The 14,361-nt window shown below is 41.8% G+C and overlaps 1 protein-coding gene across 2 annotated transcripts in view; it reads left to right on the top strand.

The window, feature by feature from the left end:
* The first annotated feature begins 4,245 nt into the window (after positions 1–4,245).
* Positions 4,246–14,361, top strand: part of LOC105509650 (IQ domain-containing protein F5-like) — a 26,892-nt gene continuing 16,776 nt past the window's right edge. The window contains exons 1-3 of one of the 2 annotated variants that reach the window (XR_001001466.1): positions 4,246–4,405; positions 4,614–4,715; positions 4,855–4,920. Coding sequence is in view for 1 of the 2 variants with exons in the window: in XM_011938976.1 (XP_011794366.1) it covers positions 4,346–4,405; positions 4,614–4,715 (162 nt within the window). In the remaining variant the exon portion in view is untranslated. Of the gene's footprint in view, positions 4,406–4,613; positions 4,716–4,854; positions 4,921–14,361 lie in introns of those variants that run through there. The other variant, XM_011938976.1, reaches the window with a different exon arrangement.

Raw genomic sequence — 14,361 nt, 5'->3', positions numbered from 1 at the left:
AGTTTCTGCCCAGGGGTCACTAAAGAGTACATTTGAAACGTTTAGGGTAAGTACTGGGGAGGCTGCAGTGGGGCTCTGGGGGGAATGTAGGGAAGAGGAGGAGGCCAGTTAAGGCTGGGAGTGGATATCAAGGTGAAGATAGTAGGACGAGGGGCATGGAAAAGACAGGTGCTAGGTGGAGGGCAGGGTAAGTGGTGAGACGAACCTGTGGGACCGGGAAGGTGCAGAAAGCATTTTTTGATGAAGCGATTGGACAATACCCAGAGGGCCAGATTTGCATTTCTGAGTGTCTTTCTTTGGATCATGGCCTAGTGATTTTTTTTTTTTTTTTTACTGTATTGTTTGTTTTCAGTTTCTTCAAGCAGAAACTTAAAATGTTTATTGATCAGCTTTTCTGGTTAACTTCAGCAAAAGGACCATTCCAGCTCCTTAGCACATCATTACTAGAAGCAGGAGTCTGTCCATGCTGTATCCTTACCCACTCCTTTATTTTCAAATTCCCACCTCCTTCTGTGCACAAAATACATATGCTTCTCTTTTGATCCAGCAAGAAAGTCTCTGTATTTTGATAGACACTACTACAAATTCACGGTTATTTTCATTTCTAATATGCTTTGACTTATTGCCATATTGCTTCATAATTTCCAGCTGCCGTTTTTTTGTTTTTTTTTTTTTTTAATTTTCACTTTTGTTGTCTTTTGTTGAATTGGCAGGGAATTGTTTGGATTTTTATACTTTTCTCACTATAGAAGTTGAGGCAGACTGTACTTGCCCAGCCAGTATCCATTTTCCTCATTTTCCAAACTAATGGAACCATGAATATTTGGAGTAGCAGTATCTCCAGCGTGGTGGCACCTCCAGGGATTTGTCATGCAGAATTCCAGGCACAACCACCTTACAAAGTGAGACATACAAGAGTAGGCATGGCTTTCATCAGTGATGGCAGAAAGTTGCTCTCTTACTGCTTTGGGAGGAGGAGGAGGAGCTTCTGAAGAAAAGATCCCCTTAGAGAAGTGAGGCACAGGCCAAAGGCAATAGGTCCTGAGCAGAATCTTTGCAACCCGCCCTTGCCAATGGCGTTGGGCACCAGACAGAACCCTGGACCTGAAAATATACTATAGCTGCTCTGCAGATCCCCACTCCCACACCTTCCAACACACAGAAGGGACTTGGGGCTGAGGAAAGCGTCACCCAGCTGCAAGGCATGAAGACCCCTGCACACCTCCCCACTGGCCCTCCCACCGCTCATGCAGGGCCCACCATGGAAAGACCCTGTGGAGGGTTGCAGACCTCAGACTTCTGGGACTGAGGTTCACACAAACATCTGCGGGACACAGGTAGAGAGTGAGGGGCCTTGGGCATGGATGACAAAGCAGAGACACTGAGAGACCATGTGAGAGATGGTTACTCCATAGGTGCCCAGAGACAGAGGGAGACTCAGCAAAGCAGTGGCCCAGCAGCACCCACCCAAGGCAGGCCCGGCAGAGGATGAGGCAGCCTGGGGGTAGGCCAGAGAGGGGACATGGGAGTGGACGAGGAGCACAGCTGCTTCTGAGGACGTGGTAGGATTTAGAGGCTGTGTGCCCAATGACCTGCACTGGTGGAGGGACAGCCCTTTCCCCTGCCTACCCCTAGTTGTTTACCTACCCCCATGCCACCCCCACCACCATCCCCCTACACCCCCCGAGTCCCTCTCCCCTCTCAGATCCCATGCCTGGTTCTCCCAGGAAGTGCCCAGCAGAGGGGAGGGAAGCCTCGTTGTTCAGCCCTAGGGTGGGGAGGCAGTAGGCACAGCTGCTGCCTTCAGCTCCTGCTCTGGCTTCCCCAGAGGCTGGCTCTGCCTGGCTGCTCCCCCACTGCCTCCCCCACCATAAGGCAGAGCGTCTGTCCTGCTGTTGCCAGCTGAAGCGCCCTGTCTTTCTGGCTCCCTGCCATGCACTCTGCCGGCCCTGAGGGCCCAGCCAAACACAGGCCTGTGGAATCCTGGTTTTCCTAGCTGGCCCTGGCTGCAGCCAGATTCTCTGATGTCCTGCTCTGAATGGAGATGCCTGGTCAGGGGCTGCGAAAAATAAAGCCCAGTTTTTACGCTCCCTGGGGAAAGGGGTTGAAACAGTCCTCCTGCCTCTGTTGGCATCCCAGTCAGCCTGAGCACTAGGGCCTCTTTTAGAGACAAGTTTCGCCAGATCTGTTATCAGGGGCAGCAGCCAAGGGTCAGCCTGGGCCAGGCCTTCTTTTATGCAACAGATCTCCCACAAGTGGCCATAAGATTGGCAAATCTGGGGTTAGCTAGGTTTTCCTATAGCCAGGCCTATGTCATGGCATTCTCTATTTCAAGTTCCATCTGGCTTGCTGTGACTTTGCAGACCGGGCAGATGTGATAGGAAGTGAGGAAGGGCCTGGTAATACTGTCTGGGGTTCCGAATCCAACTACAAAAAATGGGCCTTCTGGTATGCTAACAGATGGGCCTCTAAAAGGTATGCACATGAAATCCCTAGAATCTGTGACTGTTATCTATGACAAAAGATGTGATTAACTTAAGGGCCTTGTGAAGAAGGATTTATCCTGGATTACCTGCATGGGACCTAAATACAGTCATAGGCACTGTATTTAGGTACTGAATGGCAGAGGAAGTTTTAAGAGAGACACACTTTAGACCAGGCGATGTGAAGAGGAAGGCAGGGACAGGAGGGATGTGACCTCAAGCCAAGGAATGCTGGGAACTACCAGAAGCTGGAAGTGACAAGGAAGGAAATCTCCCCTAGAGCTTCTGGAAGGAGCTGCCTGTGACAAGAGAGCAGTCAAAGACATTTGTACCATAGCTGGGGCCTCAGAGATATCCTTCTCTGTGTGTGTCCTGTTCTCCCAGGAGGCTGATAACTCGGTGCCCTGCAGACAGGACAGACACAGGGGATTCAGCCACAGTGAGGGAGTGTGCCTGTCCCTCCAATTCTACTGGCCTCATCAAAGATAATCATTGATAAATTTTGGTTGTGTATGTCTTCCTAATTCCCTTGTTTTCATATTACTTTTATGATATGCTATAAGTATTTGTCCATCAACTCAATTTGTTTCACTTGTACTCCATATCAGTACAGAGAGAACAAAGTTCTTTTCTGTGGTTTCATTAAGTGCTTGGTTTGATGAATTTTCACAGTTCCATATTCCTTGGTAACCACCACCCAAAACAAGATATAGCACATTCCTCTTTGTTTCCATGCGCTATTTGCAGGCAAAACCCCTATATCTAGGAATTCATCTGATTCATTTTCTATTGTGGTTCATTTTACCCATTAGTTTTACCTGTTTTAGAATTTTATATAAATGGAAGAACCTATAGGTAGTCTAGCTTCTTTCATTTAGCACCAAGTTTCTGAGAGTCATCTATGTTATTCTGTGTATGAATATATTCATTTTTGTTACTATTACTCCATTATACTAATATATCACAAAAGTTTTGTCTAGCCACCTGTTGGTGGACATTTGGGTTGTTTCCAGTTCTGACCTATTTGAATAAAGCTGCTATGAATATTCATGCACATGTCTTTGTAAAATGTGTTTTCATTTTTAATTTGCAAATTTTAGGACTGAAACTACTGAGTTACAGGACGGGTGCATATTGAACTTCATTAGGAAGTGCCAAACCATTTTCCAAAGTGGTTCTGCTATTTCACATCTTTTTATCAGCAGTATATAAGAGATCTACCCATTCTGAATCCCTGCCAGGATTTAGTACTGTCAGATTTCTTATGTTAGCCATTCTCTTAGGGTGTCTAGGTTCTCATTTTGGTTCTCATTTTTATTTCCCTCATGACTACTGATAGTGAGCATCTTTTCATGTGCTTCTCAGTCATTCCTAAATCTCCTTTTCTGAAGCACCTGTTTGAGAATTTTTCTACTAATTCGTTCTTTCTCATCTTTATATGGCTCAATTGTTTCATTGAACTGAAATCCATGTGACTGAATTTTGTATTTGATGGAGGTTTAGGTTGTCTCAACTTTTGTTTTTATTAACTAGATTGAAATCACTAACTATATACTTCTTTGTGCTAATTAGCCAGTATTTCCAGTGGCTTGCTTTTGTAGTCAAATTGTGGCCATGTCTGCAAAAAGAATGGACAAGAGTTCCACATATTCACTGGAAAAGACTCAGCTGTTGGAAGCCATTCTGATGCCAGAGTCATAGGTGCCCTTATGACATCATCACACTCGCTCTTCCTTCACACTTCCTGCCACAGTGGTGGCTAGAGAAGTACAGACCTGAGTATAATGGAGACCTCTACCCTCTAATCATGGGCACTGAAGGGGACTGCAGACTTGAAGGGGTTGACCAACTACCTGCAAGTCATGGGCATTCAATTTTGTGTAAGAGACAGCCAGTTCACCCAAAGATGCAGGCAAGGGGAGGTGAATTCCCACAGTTAATCAGAATGCAAGCCTTGTGTCTATGGTCTCTGCGAAAGCCAAGAGGTTAAGGATGTGGTGAACTTGGCTGAAAACTGGGTATCCTGCAGACAGGACAGACACAGGGGATTCAGTCACAGTGAGGGAGTGTGCCCTGAGTTCTATAAAGAACTATCTACCCACACCTCTCCTCTTTAAAATTTGAATACAGAAGGATGGCCGTGTTCACCAAACCATAATGGAAGATGATGATGAAACCACACTGTCGAAACAAATGGAGCGGGAGAAAATGCCTCCTCCCCACAAACCAAAGGTAAGTCAGAGCAGGCCCTCAAGGTTGGAAGAGATCCCCCACACCTGCAACATCTCTGACCCATGCCACCCAGTAGTGGTGGTTGTCTTCTCTGTGGCTCATAGAACTGGTTAATCATGGAATTTCTTGTCCGAACTAGGAAACATTTGTGAGTGAAAGGTGTTGCTATTAATCCTTACTCAAGAACTACCACCATAAACCAAGAATTCCAAAAGAAGGCATTGTAATCTTAGGAGATGACAGCTCCATGCATGTTTTTGACCTAAAGATGTTCCAGAAGGACAAGATGTGGAGGTGGAAGACAGTGATGTGGATGATCCTGAACTTGTGTAGGCCTAGGCTAATGTATGTTTGTTCCGTAATATTCAGCAAAATAGTTCTGAAAGTACAAAAAAAATTCTAATAGATAAAAGCTAATAGGATAAGTATATAAAGAATATATTTTTGTACAGCTATATAGTATGTTTATGTTCTAAGCTGTGTTATTATGGGTCAAAAAGTTTAAAAAATTAATATGTTTATAAAGTAAAAATGTTACATTAAAATGTCAATTTATTATTGAATAAAGAAAATTTTAAAATAAATTCAGTCTAGCCCACATGTACAGTTTTAACATCATCTATAGCAGTACATGATAATGTCTTAGGCCTTCACATTCACTTAGCACTCACTAACTCACTGACCTAGAACAACTTTGAGTCCCGCAACTTCCATTTACGGTAAGTGCCCTATACAGGTCTACCATTTAAAATCTTTTATACCATATTTTTACTGCACCTTTTCTATGTTTACGTACACAAATACTTATCATTGTGTTATAATTGCCTACAGTATTCAGTATGGTAACAGGCCATATAGGTTTGTAGCCTAGGGGATATAAGCTCTATCCTACAGCATAGGTGTAGGCTACAGGTTTGTGTAAGTACACTCTATGGTGTTCACACAATGAGGAAATCACCTAGTGATGGTTTAGAATGTATTCCCATCATTAAATGATGCATGACTATACTTACAGAAACAATGAAATCTTATTAAAAATAATTTGGAATTATAATGGTCATTTATAGAATGTTCTAGATAAACAAGACTATTCATCTAAGAAGTGCATTTAAAAATAAGGGCTCCCAAATTAGGCCCACCCAGGGATGTCTATTTTAATTATATGCAGAAACTTCCAAAAAGATTTTTTTAATTGCCTTTTTTAAAAGACTCCTTACCAAGGGAAAAGGAATAGCTTAAGTAACTAATTGATAAGAAAATTGGAATCTGCTAACCTTTTCAATTAGTTACCATCCCACCTCAAAGATGAAAAGAAAGCTAGAAAAAAATATTTATAAAAGTTAGTTACCATCCCACCTCAAAGATGAAAAGAAAGCTAGAAAAAAATATTTATAAAAGTTAAACCCTCAGGTCACCATGTATGCTTCTCTAACCACCAATATGCCCTGACAAGATTCTTGAGTTTATAGTTATCTGTGATGAGTCCAGGCATAGAAAATGCTTTGTCTGGGCTGGGCACAGTGGCTCACACCTGTAATCCCAACACTTTGGGAGGCTGAGGCTGGCAGTTAACTTGAACCCAGGAGTCTGAGACCAGTCTAGGCAACATGGTGAAACCCTGTCTCTATAAAAAAAAATACAAAAATTAATTGGGCATAGTGGCGTGTGCCTGTAGTCCCAGCTGCTTAGGAGGCTGAGGTGGGAGGATTGCTTGAGCCCTGGAGGCAGAGGTTGCAGTGAGCTGAGATGGTACTACTGCACTCCAGCCTGGGTGACAGAGTGAGACCCTGTCTCAAAAGAAGAAAAAGAAGGAGAAGAAGAAGTGAGGAGGAGGCAGAAGGAGGAGAAGGAGAAGAAGAAATGCTCTGTCTGCTCTATTACTAAGGGGCTTTGCCCTGTATTTAGCAATCTAGTTAAGAAACAGAAGCTAAATTTAAAAGCTGGCTATCTAAATTAGTCTCCAGTGCATTCTTTTCTGGCATTGAGTTGGTTATTTTTATTTCAAAAAATTTTTTTTAGAGACAAGGTCTTGCTCTGTCACCCAGGCTTGAGTGCAGTGGCATGATTACGGCTCACTACAGCCTTGACCTCTTGGGCTCAAGTGATCCTCTCACATCAACCTCATGAGTATAAGAAATGGGACTATAGGTGTGGGACTATAGGTGTGTGCCACCATGCACAGCTAATTTTTTATTTTTTGTAGCAATGGTATCTCATTATGTTGCCCAGCCGGTCTTGAATTCCTGGATTCAAGCGATCCTCCTGCCTCAGCTTCCCAAAGTGCTGGGATTACAGGTGTGAGCCACCATACCTGGCCCAGCTAGTTATTTCGAAAAAAGGAACTCAATAACTCACAACAAACAACCCAAATAATTCCATTAAAAGGTGGGCAAAGGACATGAATAGACTTTTTTTTTGAGATGGAGTCTCACTCTGTCGCCCAGGCTGGAGTGCAATGGCGTGATGTCTTCGATTATTTCTTAAATAATCAAAAACATAATAAAGACAACTCAGGAATTATCTTGATAAAACATAAAGTCTTCATTTTTTTAGGTGAGTTATCAAAAAAGTTAAAAAAAAAGAAAAAAACCACCTCCTTTAGTGTAATTGCTTTTCTTTTCTTTTTTTTTTCTTTTTTTTTTTTTTTTTTTGACAGAGTCTCGCTCTGTAGCCCAGGCTGGAGTGCAGTAGAACAACACACACCAGGACCTGTTGAGGATGGGGGGGTGAGGGGAGTGAACTTAGAGAATGAGTCAATAGGTCCAGCAAACCAGCATGACACACATATACCTATGTAACAAACCTGCACATTCTGCACAGGTGCGATCTCTGCTCACTGCAAGCTCTGCCTCCCAGGTTCACGCCATTCTCCTGCCTCAGCCTCCCCAGTAGCTGGGACCACAGTCACCCACCACCACGCCAGGCTAATTTTTTTGTATTTTTAGTAGAGACAGGGTTTCACTGTGTTAGCCAGGAAAGTCTTGACCTCCTGACCTCGTGATCCACCCATCTCGGCCTCCCAAAGTGCTGGGATTACAGGCGTGAGCCACTGTGCCCGGCCGACTTTTTTTTAAAGATGATTTACAAATGGCCAATAGGCATATGAAAAAATGCTCAATATCACTAATCATCAGACAAATGCACATTAGAACCACAACGAGATATCATCTTACATATGTCAGAATGACCATTATATTAAAAAATAATAATAACAAATGTTGATGAGGATGTAGGGAAAAGCGAACTCTTATACCCTGTTGGTGGGAATGTAAATTAGCACAATGTCTATGGAAAACAGTATGGAGATTTCTCAAAGAACTCAAAGTAGAACTACTGGTATCTACTAAAAATAAAAAGAAATCAATAGTATCAAAAAGATACCTGTTCCTCTATCTCTGTTGTAGCACTATTCACAATAGCAAAGATAGGGAATCAACCTACGTGTCCATCCACAGATTATTGGATTAAAAAACATGTTTATATATGCAATAGAATACTATTCAGCCTAAAAAAGAATGAAATCATGTCTTTTGTAGAAACATGGATGGAACTGGAGGTGAGTTAGTAAAACAAGTCAGAAACAGGAAGACAAATACTGCATGTTCTTTCTTATAAGTGAGAGCTAAACAAAAGGTACACATAGATGTAGAGTATAGAATGATAGAGGGTGAGAGAGTGGGAGGAGGTGTATGATGAAAAATTACTTAATAGCTGGAAGCCATCATCCTCAGTAAACTAACACAGGAACAGAAAACCAAACACAGCATGTTCTCACTCACAAGTGGAAGTTGAACATAGAGAACACGTAGGACACAGAGAGAGGAACAACACACACCAGGAACTGTTGAGGATGGGGGGGTGAGGGGAGTGAACTTAGAGAATGAGTCAATAGGTCCAGCAAACCAGCATGACACACATATACCTATGTAACAAACCTGCACATTCTGCACATGTATCCTGTTTCTTTTTTTTTTTAGAAGAAACAAAGAAAAAAATGTAAATAATGAAATTTTAAAAATAAAAATAATACAAATTACTTAATAGGTATAATATACATTATTCAGGTGATGGATAGCCTAAAAGCCCTGACATCACCACTATGCAATCTATGCATGTAGTAAAATTATAGTTGTACTCCGTAAATTTATACAAATAAAAATTTTAAATGCAAAAATGAAACTCTTGTAAAAATTTATACCTATAAAGGAAAATTACTAAAAATTTTTGTAATGAGAGAAAGCCTTGGCGTAAATCTACATAACGAGCTTCACCTTTGCTGACTGCCTCGTCTTAACTGAACTTTCTACCTATACCATTCCTTGTCTTGGCAAATAACAGTGTTTAAGCTTGAGATCTAAGTTTTGTGACTTTGGTATGTAAGTTTTCTTCCTTGTTTTACCTAAGGGTCAGCCCTATGAAAATGCAAGTTTGGGGTAGAAAAATTTTAGATGATTATTACAAATGGAATAAATAAAATGGACATTGTTAAAGTTAAAATGAAGGTTTAATATACCAGAGATTGTATGGGCCAGAGGGACTCTCTGCTGGTCCCCTAACATTACAGAACCCCAATTCAGTCTGCTGTACCTATTTCAGTTTGGAAAAATTTTAAAACCAGAAGTCAAAGATTACAATGAGAAATCTGATCTGACATGCTTAGGGCAATGACCAGATAGGTAAATCAAAATAAGAATTGACAATAGGGCAAAGATTCTTTGATTCCACCCCATGCTGGGATAGGTGTGGGATATAATAAATTCCTCTTCAAAGATTTTAGCTTGTAAATTGTTAAGTACAATGAATTCTGAGATCCTCTCGAAAGAACCAATGTATCAGTATGTTCAGCTCCCCTGTTCTTTGTTCTTCATTTTAAAGTTTAACTTCCTTGTTCTCTTCGTCTCCTTGCCCCTAGTTTCAGTAAACAACCCCTCCTAGCCTCTAACACCTGCTCTGTCCTGAGTCACCCCTGGTCACCTGCTCTGTCCTGAGTCACCCCTGGTCACCGCTCTGACCTGAGTCATCCTGAGTCACCTGTTCTGTAACTGTCCTCCCCATCAAACTACTCACCTCGCCACTCCAACTTATACCCCTCCTCTCTTTAAAATAGTTGATCGGAATTAGCTTAAGACTGTGCAGTCCAACCCTAGCCAATAGGGGAACAACACAGCAGTAGGGGCTACCTGCATCAGGAATAAGAACCCCTTCCCCTCCCTTGTTCAGGTGTGCTGTCACCATTGCTCCATCTGTGAGATGCACCCTTCTATAGAAGTAAATTGCCTTGCTGAGAAAATTTATGCTCAAGTGCTATTTCTTTCGTGGCACTGAAAGTTTATTTATAACATGGGTAAAATGTTCATATGGTAAAGAAGAGAGATATCTTCAGAGTAAATGATTTTTGTTAAAGACAAGTGAGCTCTTGAAAGAATAGATGATGATTTGTAACAAAGTTTATCTGGGTGTGGTGTTGACATCTAGTCTCCACTCCTGTTATAGGAGTTAATCTTCCCAGGTTGATGAAACTCCCAGGGAGAGGATTGAAAATAGTTGAGTTCCTTTTGGAGGATCTGTCTTTAGGCAGATAAGGGGAATTCAGAGAAAGTCTCCTTTTGAATTTTGCTGTTTTTCAAGTGCCTTCAGCTTGAAGTAATTAGTACACCAAAGCAGCATATTTTGGAGTGGCATTTCATGAACTCCTTCAATGGCTAGCTTTGTTTAATGAGCAATTTGAGCAATTGCTAGGAGTGAATTAGGTAAATGTAAGCAGGATAAAAATTTACAGTTTCAAAAATATCTTTAGTAACTTGAAATCTAAAAGTTACATTAAATTAAGTAATAAATATTTATTAAATGGCTAAGTTATTTCTAAGAAAGTTAAAATATTAAAACATTAATTACTGAACATACTGAGCATCCAGTTTTTATGTGGTATAGAGAAGGTAAATATATTTGGGTCTGTTAATAAACATGAAAAATTATATTACAAGTAAACATGTCTCTAGAAATTATGAAAATGCTGCTCATCTACAGAATGCTGATATAAAACAGCTCACAAGGCTTATTGGTTTTCATCAAAAATTAAGAATACTAGGGATTAAAACTCTGATATGTGCTAACTGAAACTAGAGAATAAGAGAAACAACTCTGTATGTGAGGAAAAATAAGATGTTTTGTAAAGGAATTTATAAGGTAAGAGGTAAGAAAAAAAGACAGTAATTTTTGTCCTAAAGTGAGTGACTAGTTATTCCACAAATGGAAAGAGGAAGAGTATAGGACAAACTAAATGGATATAACAAATTTGTAGAAGGTTTGTGAAAAGGAAATTTTGAAAGACAAATATGTGTGGTCAAGCTGGCTGATACGGGTTGGCTCTGTGTCTCCACCCAAATCTCACCTTGAATTGGAATTCCCAATGTTTGGGGAGGAACCTGGTGGGAAGTGATTGAATCATGGGGGCGAATTTCCCCCATGCTATTTTTGTGCTAGTAAGAGAGTTCTCACAAGATCTAATGGTTTAAAAGTATGTGGCACTTCCCCTCTTGCTCTCTCTCTCTCTCTCCTGCTGTCTTGTGAAGAAGGTGCTTGCTTCCCCTTCGCCTTCTGCCAAGATTGTCAGTTTCCTGAGGCCTCTCAGTTATGCTTCCTGTTATGCCTGTGGAACTGTGAGTCAATTAAACCTCTTTTTAAAAAAAAAATTTGCCAGTCTCAAGTAATTCTGTATAGCAGTGTTAGACCAGGATAATACAGAATATTGGTACCAAGAGTGGGGTACTGCTATAAAGATACCTGAAAATGTGGAAGCAGCTTTGGAACTGAGTAATAAGCAGAGGTTGGAACAGTTTGGGAGGGCTCAGAAGACAAGAAGATGCAGGAAAGTTTGGAACTTCCTAGAGACTTGTTGAATGGTTGGGACCAAAATGCTGGTAGTGATATGGACAGTGAAGTCCAGGCTGAGGTGGTCTCAGATGGAGATGAAGAATTTATTGGGAACTGGAGTAAAGTTCATTTTTGCTATCCTTTAGCAAGGAGACTGGCAGCATTTTGTCCCTGCCCTAGAAGAGATCTGTGGAACTTTGAACTTGAGAGAGATGATTTAGGGTATCTGGCAGAAGAAATTTCTAAGCAGCAAAGCATTCAAGATGTTATTTGGGTGCTGTTAAAAGCATTCCATTTTAAAAGGGAAACAGAGATAAACGTTCAGAAAGTTTGTAGCCTAACCATGTGGTAGAAAAGAAAAACCCATTTTTCTGGTGAGGAATTCAAGGTTGCAGAATTCACATAAGAGGAGCTGAATATAATAGCCAAGACAATGGGGAAAATGCCTCAAGGGTATTTCACAAACACTCATGGCAGCCCTTCCCATCACAGGCCTGGAGACCTAGTGGGGAAAAATGGTTTCTTGGGCAAGGGCCAGGCACCAGCTAGTCTGTGCAGTGTCAGGACATGGTACACTGCACCCCAGTCACTCCAGCTCCAGCCATCATTAAAAGGGACCAAGATACAGCTCAGGCCATGGCTTCAAATAGGGCATACCCAAAGCCTTGATGGCTTCCACGTGGTGTTAGGGCTGCAAGTGTGCAGAAGGCAAGAGTTGAGGTTTTGGAGCCTCTACCTAGATTTCAGAGGATGCATGGAAATGCCTGGATGTCCTGGCAGAAGTCTGCTGCAGGGGTGGAGCTCTAATGGAGAACTTCTACCAGGGCAGTGCAGGGGGGAATTGTGGGGTCAGAGCCCCCAAACAGAGTCCCCACTGGACCACTGCCTAGTGGAGCTGTGAGAAGAGGGCCACCATCCTCTAGACCCCAAAATGATAGATCCACTGACAGCTTGCACAGTTCACCTGGAAAAGGCATAGGCACTCAATGTTAGGCCATGAAAGCAGCCAAGGGGGCTGTACCCTGCAGAGCCACAGTGACAGAGCTGCCCAAAGCCTTGGGAGTCCACCCCTTGCATAAGCATGCCCTGTATAGAGACATAGAGTCAAAAACGATTATTCTGGAGCTTTAAGATTTAATGACGGCCCTGTTGGATTTCAGACTTTTATAGGGCCTGTAACCCCTTTGTTTTTGCCAATTTCTCCCATTTGGAACAGGAGCATTTATCCAATGCCTGTGCCTTCATTGTTATCTTGGAAGTAACAAACTTGTTTTTGATTTTACAGATTTTTGGGCAGAACAGACTTACCTTGTATCAGATGAAACTTTGGACTGTGGATTATTGAGTTAATGCTGGAATGAGTTAAGACTTTGAAGGAATGTTGAGAAGCCATGATTATGTTTTGAAATATGATAAGGACTTGAGATTTGGGAGGACCTAGAGGAAGAATAATATGGTTTGGCTCCATGCCCCCACCTAAATGTCATGTTGGATTGTAATCCCCATGTGTTGGTGGAGGGACTTGGTGGGAGGTGATTGAATCATGGAGGCAGGCTTCCCCCATGCTGTTCTCATGAGAGTGAATGAGTTATTGTGCAATCTAGTTGTTTAAAAGTGTGTCGTGTTTCCCCCTTTGCTCTCTGTCTGGCTGTCATGTGAAGAGGTGCTTGCTTACACTTCACCCTTCCGCAATGATTGTAAGTTTCTTGAGGCCTCCCCAGCCATGCCTTCTGTAGAGCCTGTGGAACTGTGAGTCAATTAAACCTCTTTTCTTCATAAATTGCCCAGTCACAGGTAGTTCTCTACAGCAGTGTGAGAATACACTAATACACTCTTCAACTAAGGACAGAAACTGCTTTGCTCATGAAGACCTGTAAGCTGAAGCTGGACAACTTGGACAACCCTCATGCCTGATGTGTGGGCCACTCAGACAGGTCATTGAAATACCCATTGTTATGCCCAGAGACATTCAAACTGCAAAACAGAATGAGAAGTTGATGACTTCACGCTGTGGGCAGCTTTTCCCAAGAAGTCAGAACAAGACTGCCCATCACAAGACTCATCCCTTTAATGTTTTCCTTGCTTATGCTTACCTCTTTCACATGACAGAATGTTGCTGTCATTAGAATTTCACAATCAGTAGCTTCTGCAGATAATTTGGCTGAGTTTAGATCTGTTATGCTAAACCCAAATCTTTATATGACCTAAGAGATCCTTTAGTCCACACAGTGGCTAACTCTAGAGGCATTCCTACCACAACTCTGTTCAGACTGTACTGGTGGTCCTTTTTATAGAGTCATACTTCTAGAATCACTTGTTCTCACTCCCTGTTTTAATTTTGCACAGTCATGGGATTCTAGATTATGGAATGGCTACCTACTGGCTGATCAAGGAGGTAACTGTGCAGTTGCTAACACTTCTTGTTGCACATTAACTGTTAGACTCAGTTGCAAAACAACATTAAAGAGAAGGCTTCTTTTTTAAAAGTAATAGGTTTCTGGTCTGGCTTGTTCTTTATCTAGTAAATTTTAGTTGGTTTGGCTCATGGGAAGCCTGGATGAGGAGCATACTCCAAACACTTGGTATTATCCTCCTGATAGTCATAATAATACTGTCCCTGGTGTGTTGTACTCTCTCAAAAGGTCTTAAATGTTCACAGGCAGCCATCTGCCAAATGCTAAATGGTCTCTCTCTATGTGGAATGATGAAAACTCAAGGAAACCATGAAAACAAGGACACGCTAACCTATGAATGACATGTTGAGACCAAAAAC

This window comes from Colobus angolensis, unplaced genomic scaffold (genome assembly GCF_000951035.1).
Source record: "Colobus angolensis palliatus isolate OR3802 unplaced genomic scaffold, Cang.pa_1.0 Scaffold18, whole genome shotgun sequence".
Taxonomy (NCBI): domain Eukaryota; kingdom Metazoa; phylum Chordata; class Mammalia; order Primates; family Cercopithecidae; genus Colobus; species Colobus angolensis.
Note: the sequence above shows the minus strand (reverse complement) of the source record. Positions and strands in the feature narration are given on the sequence as shown.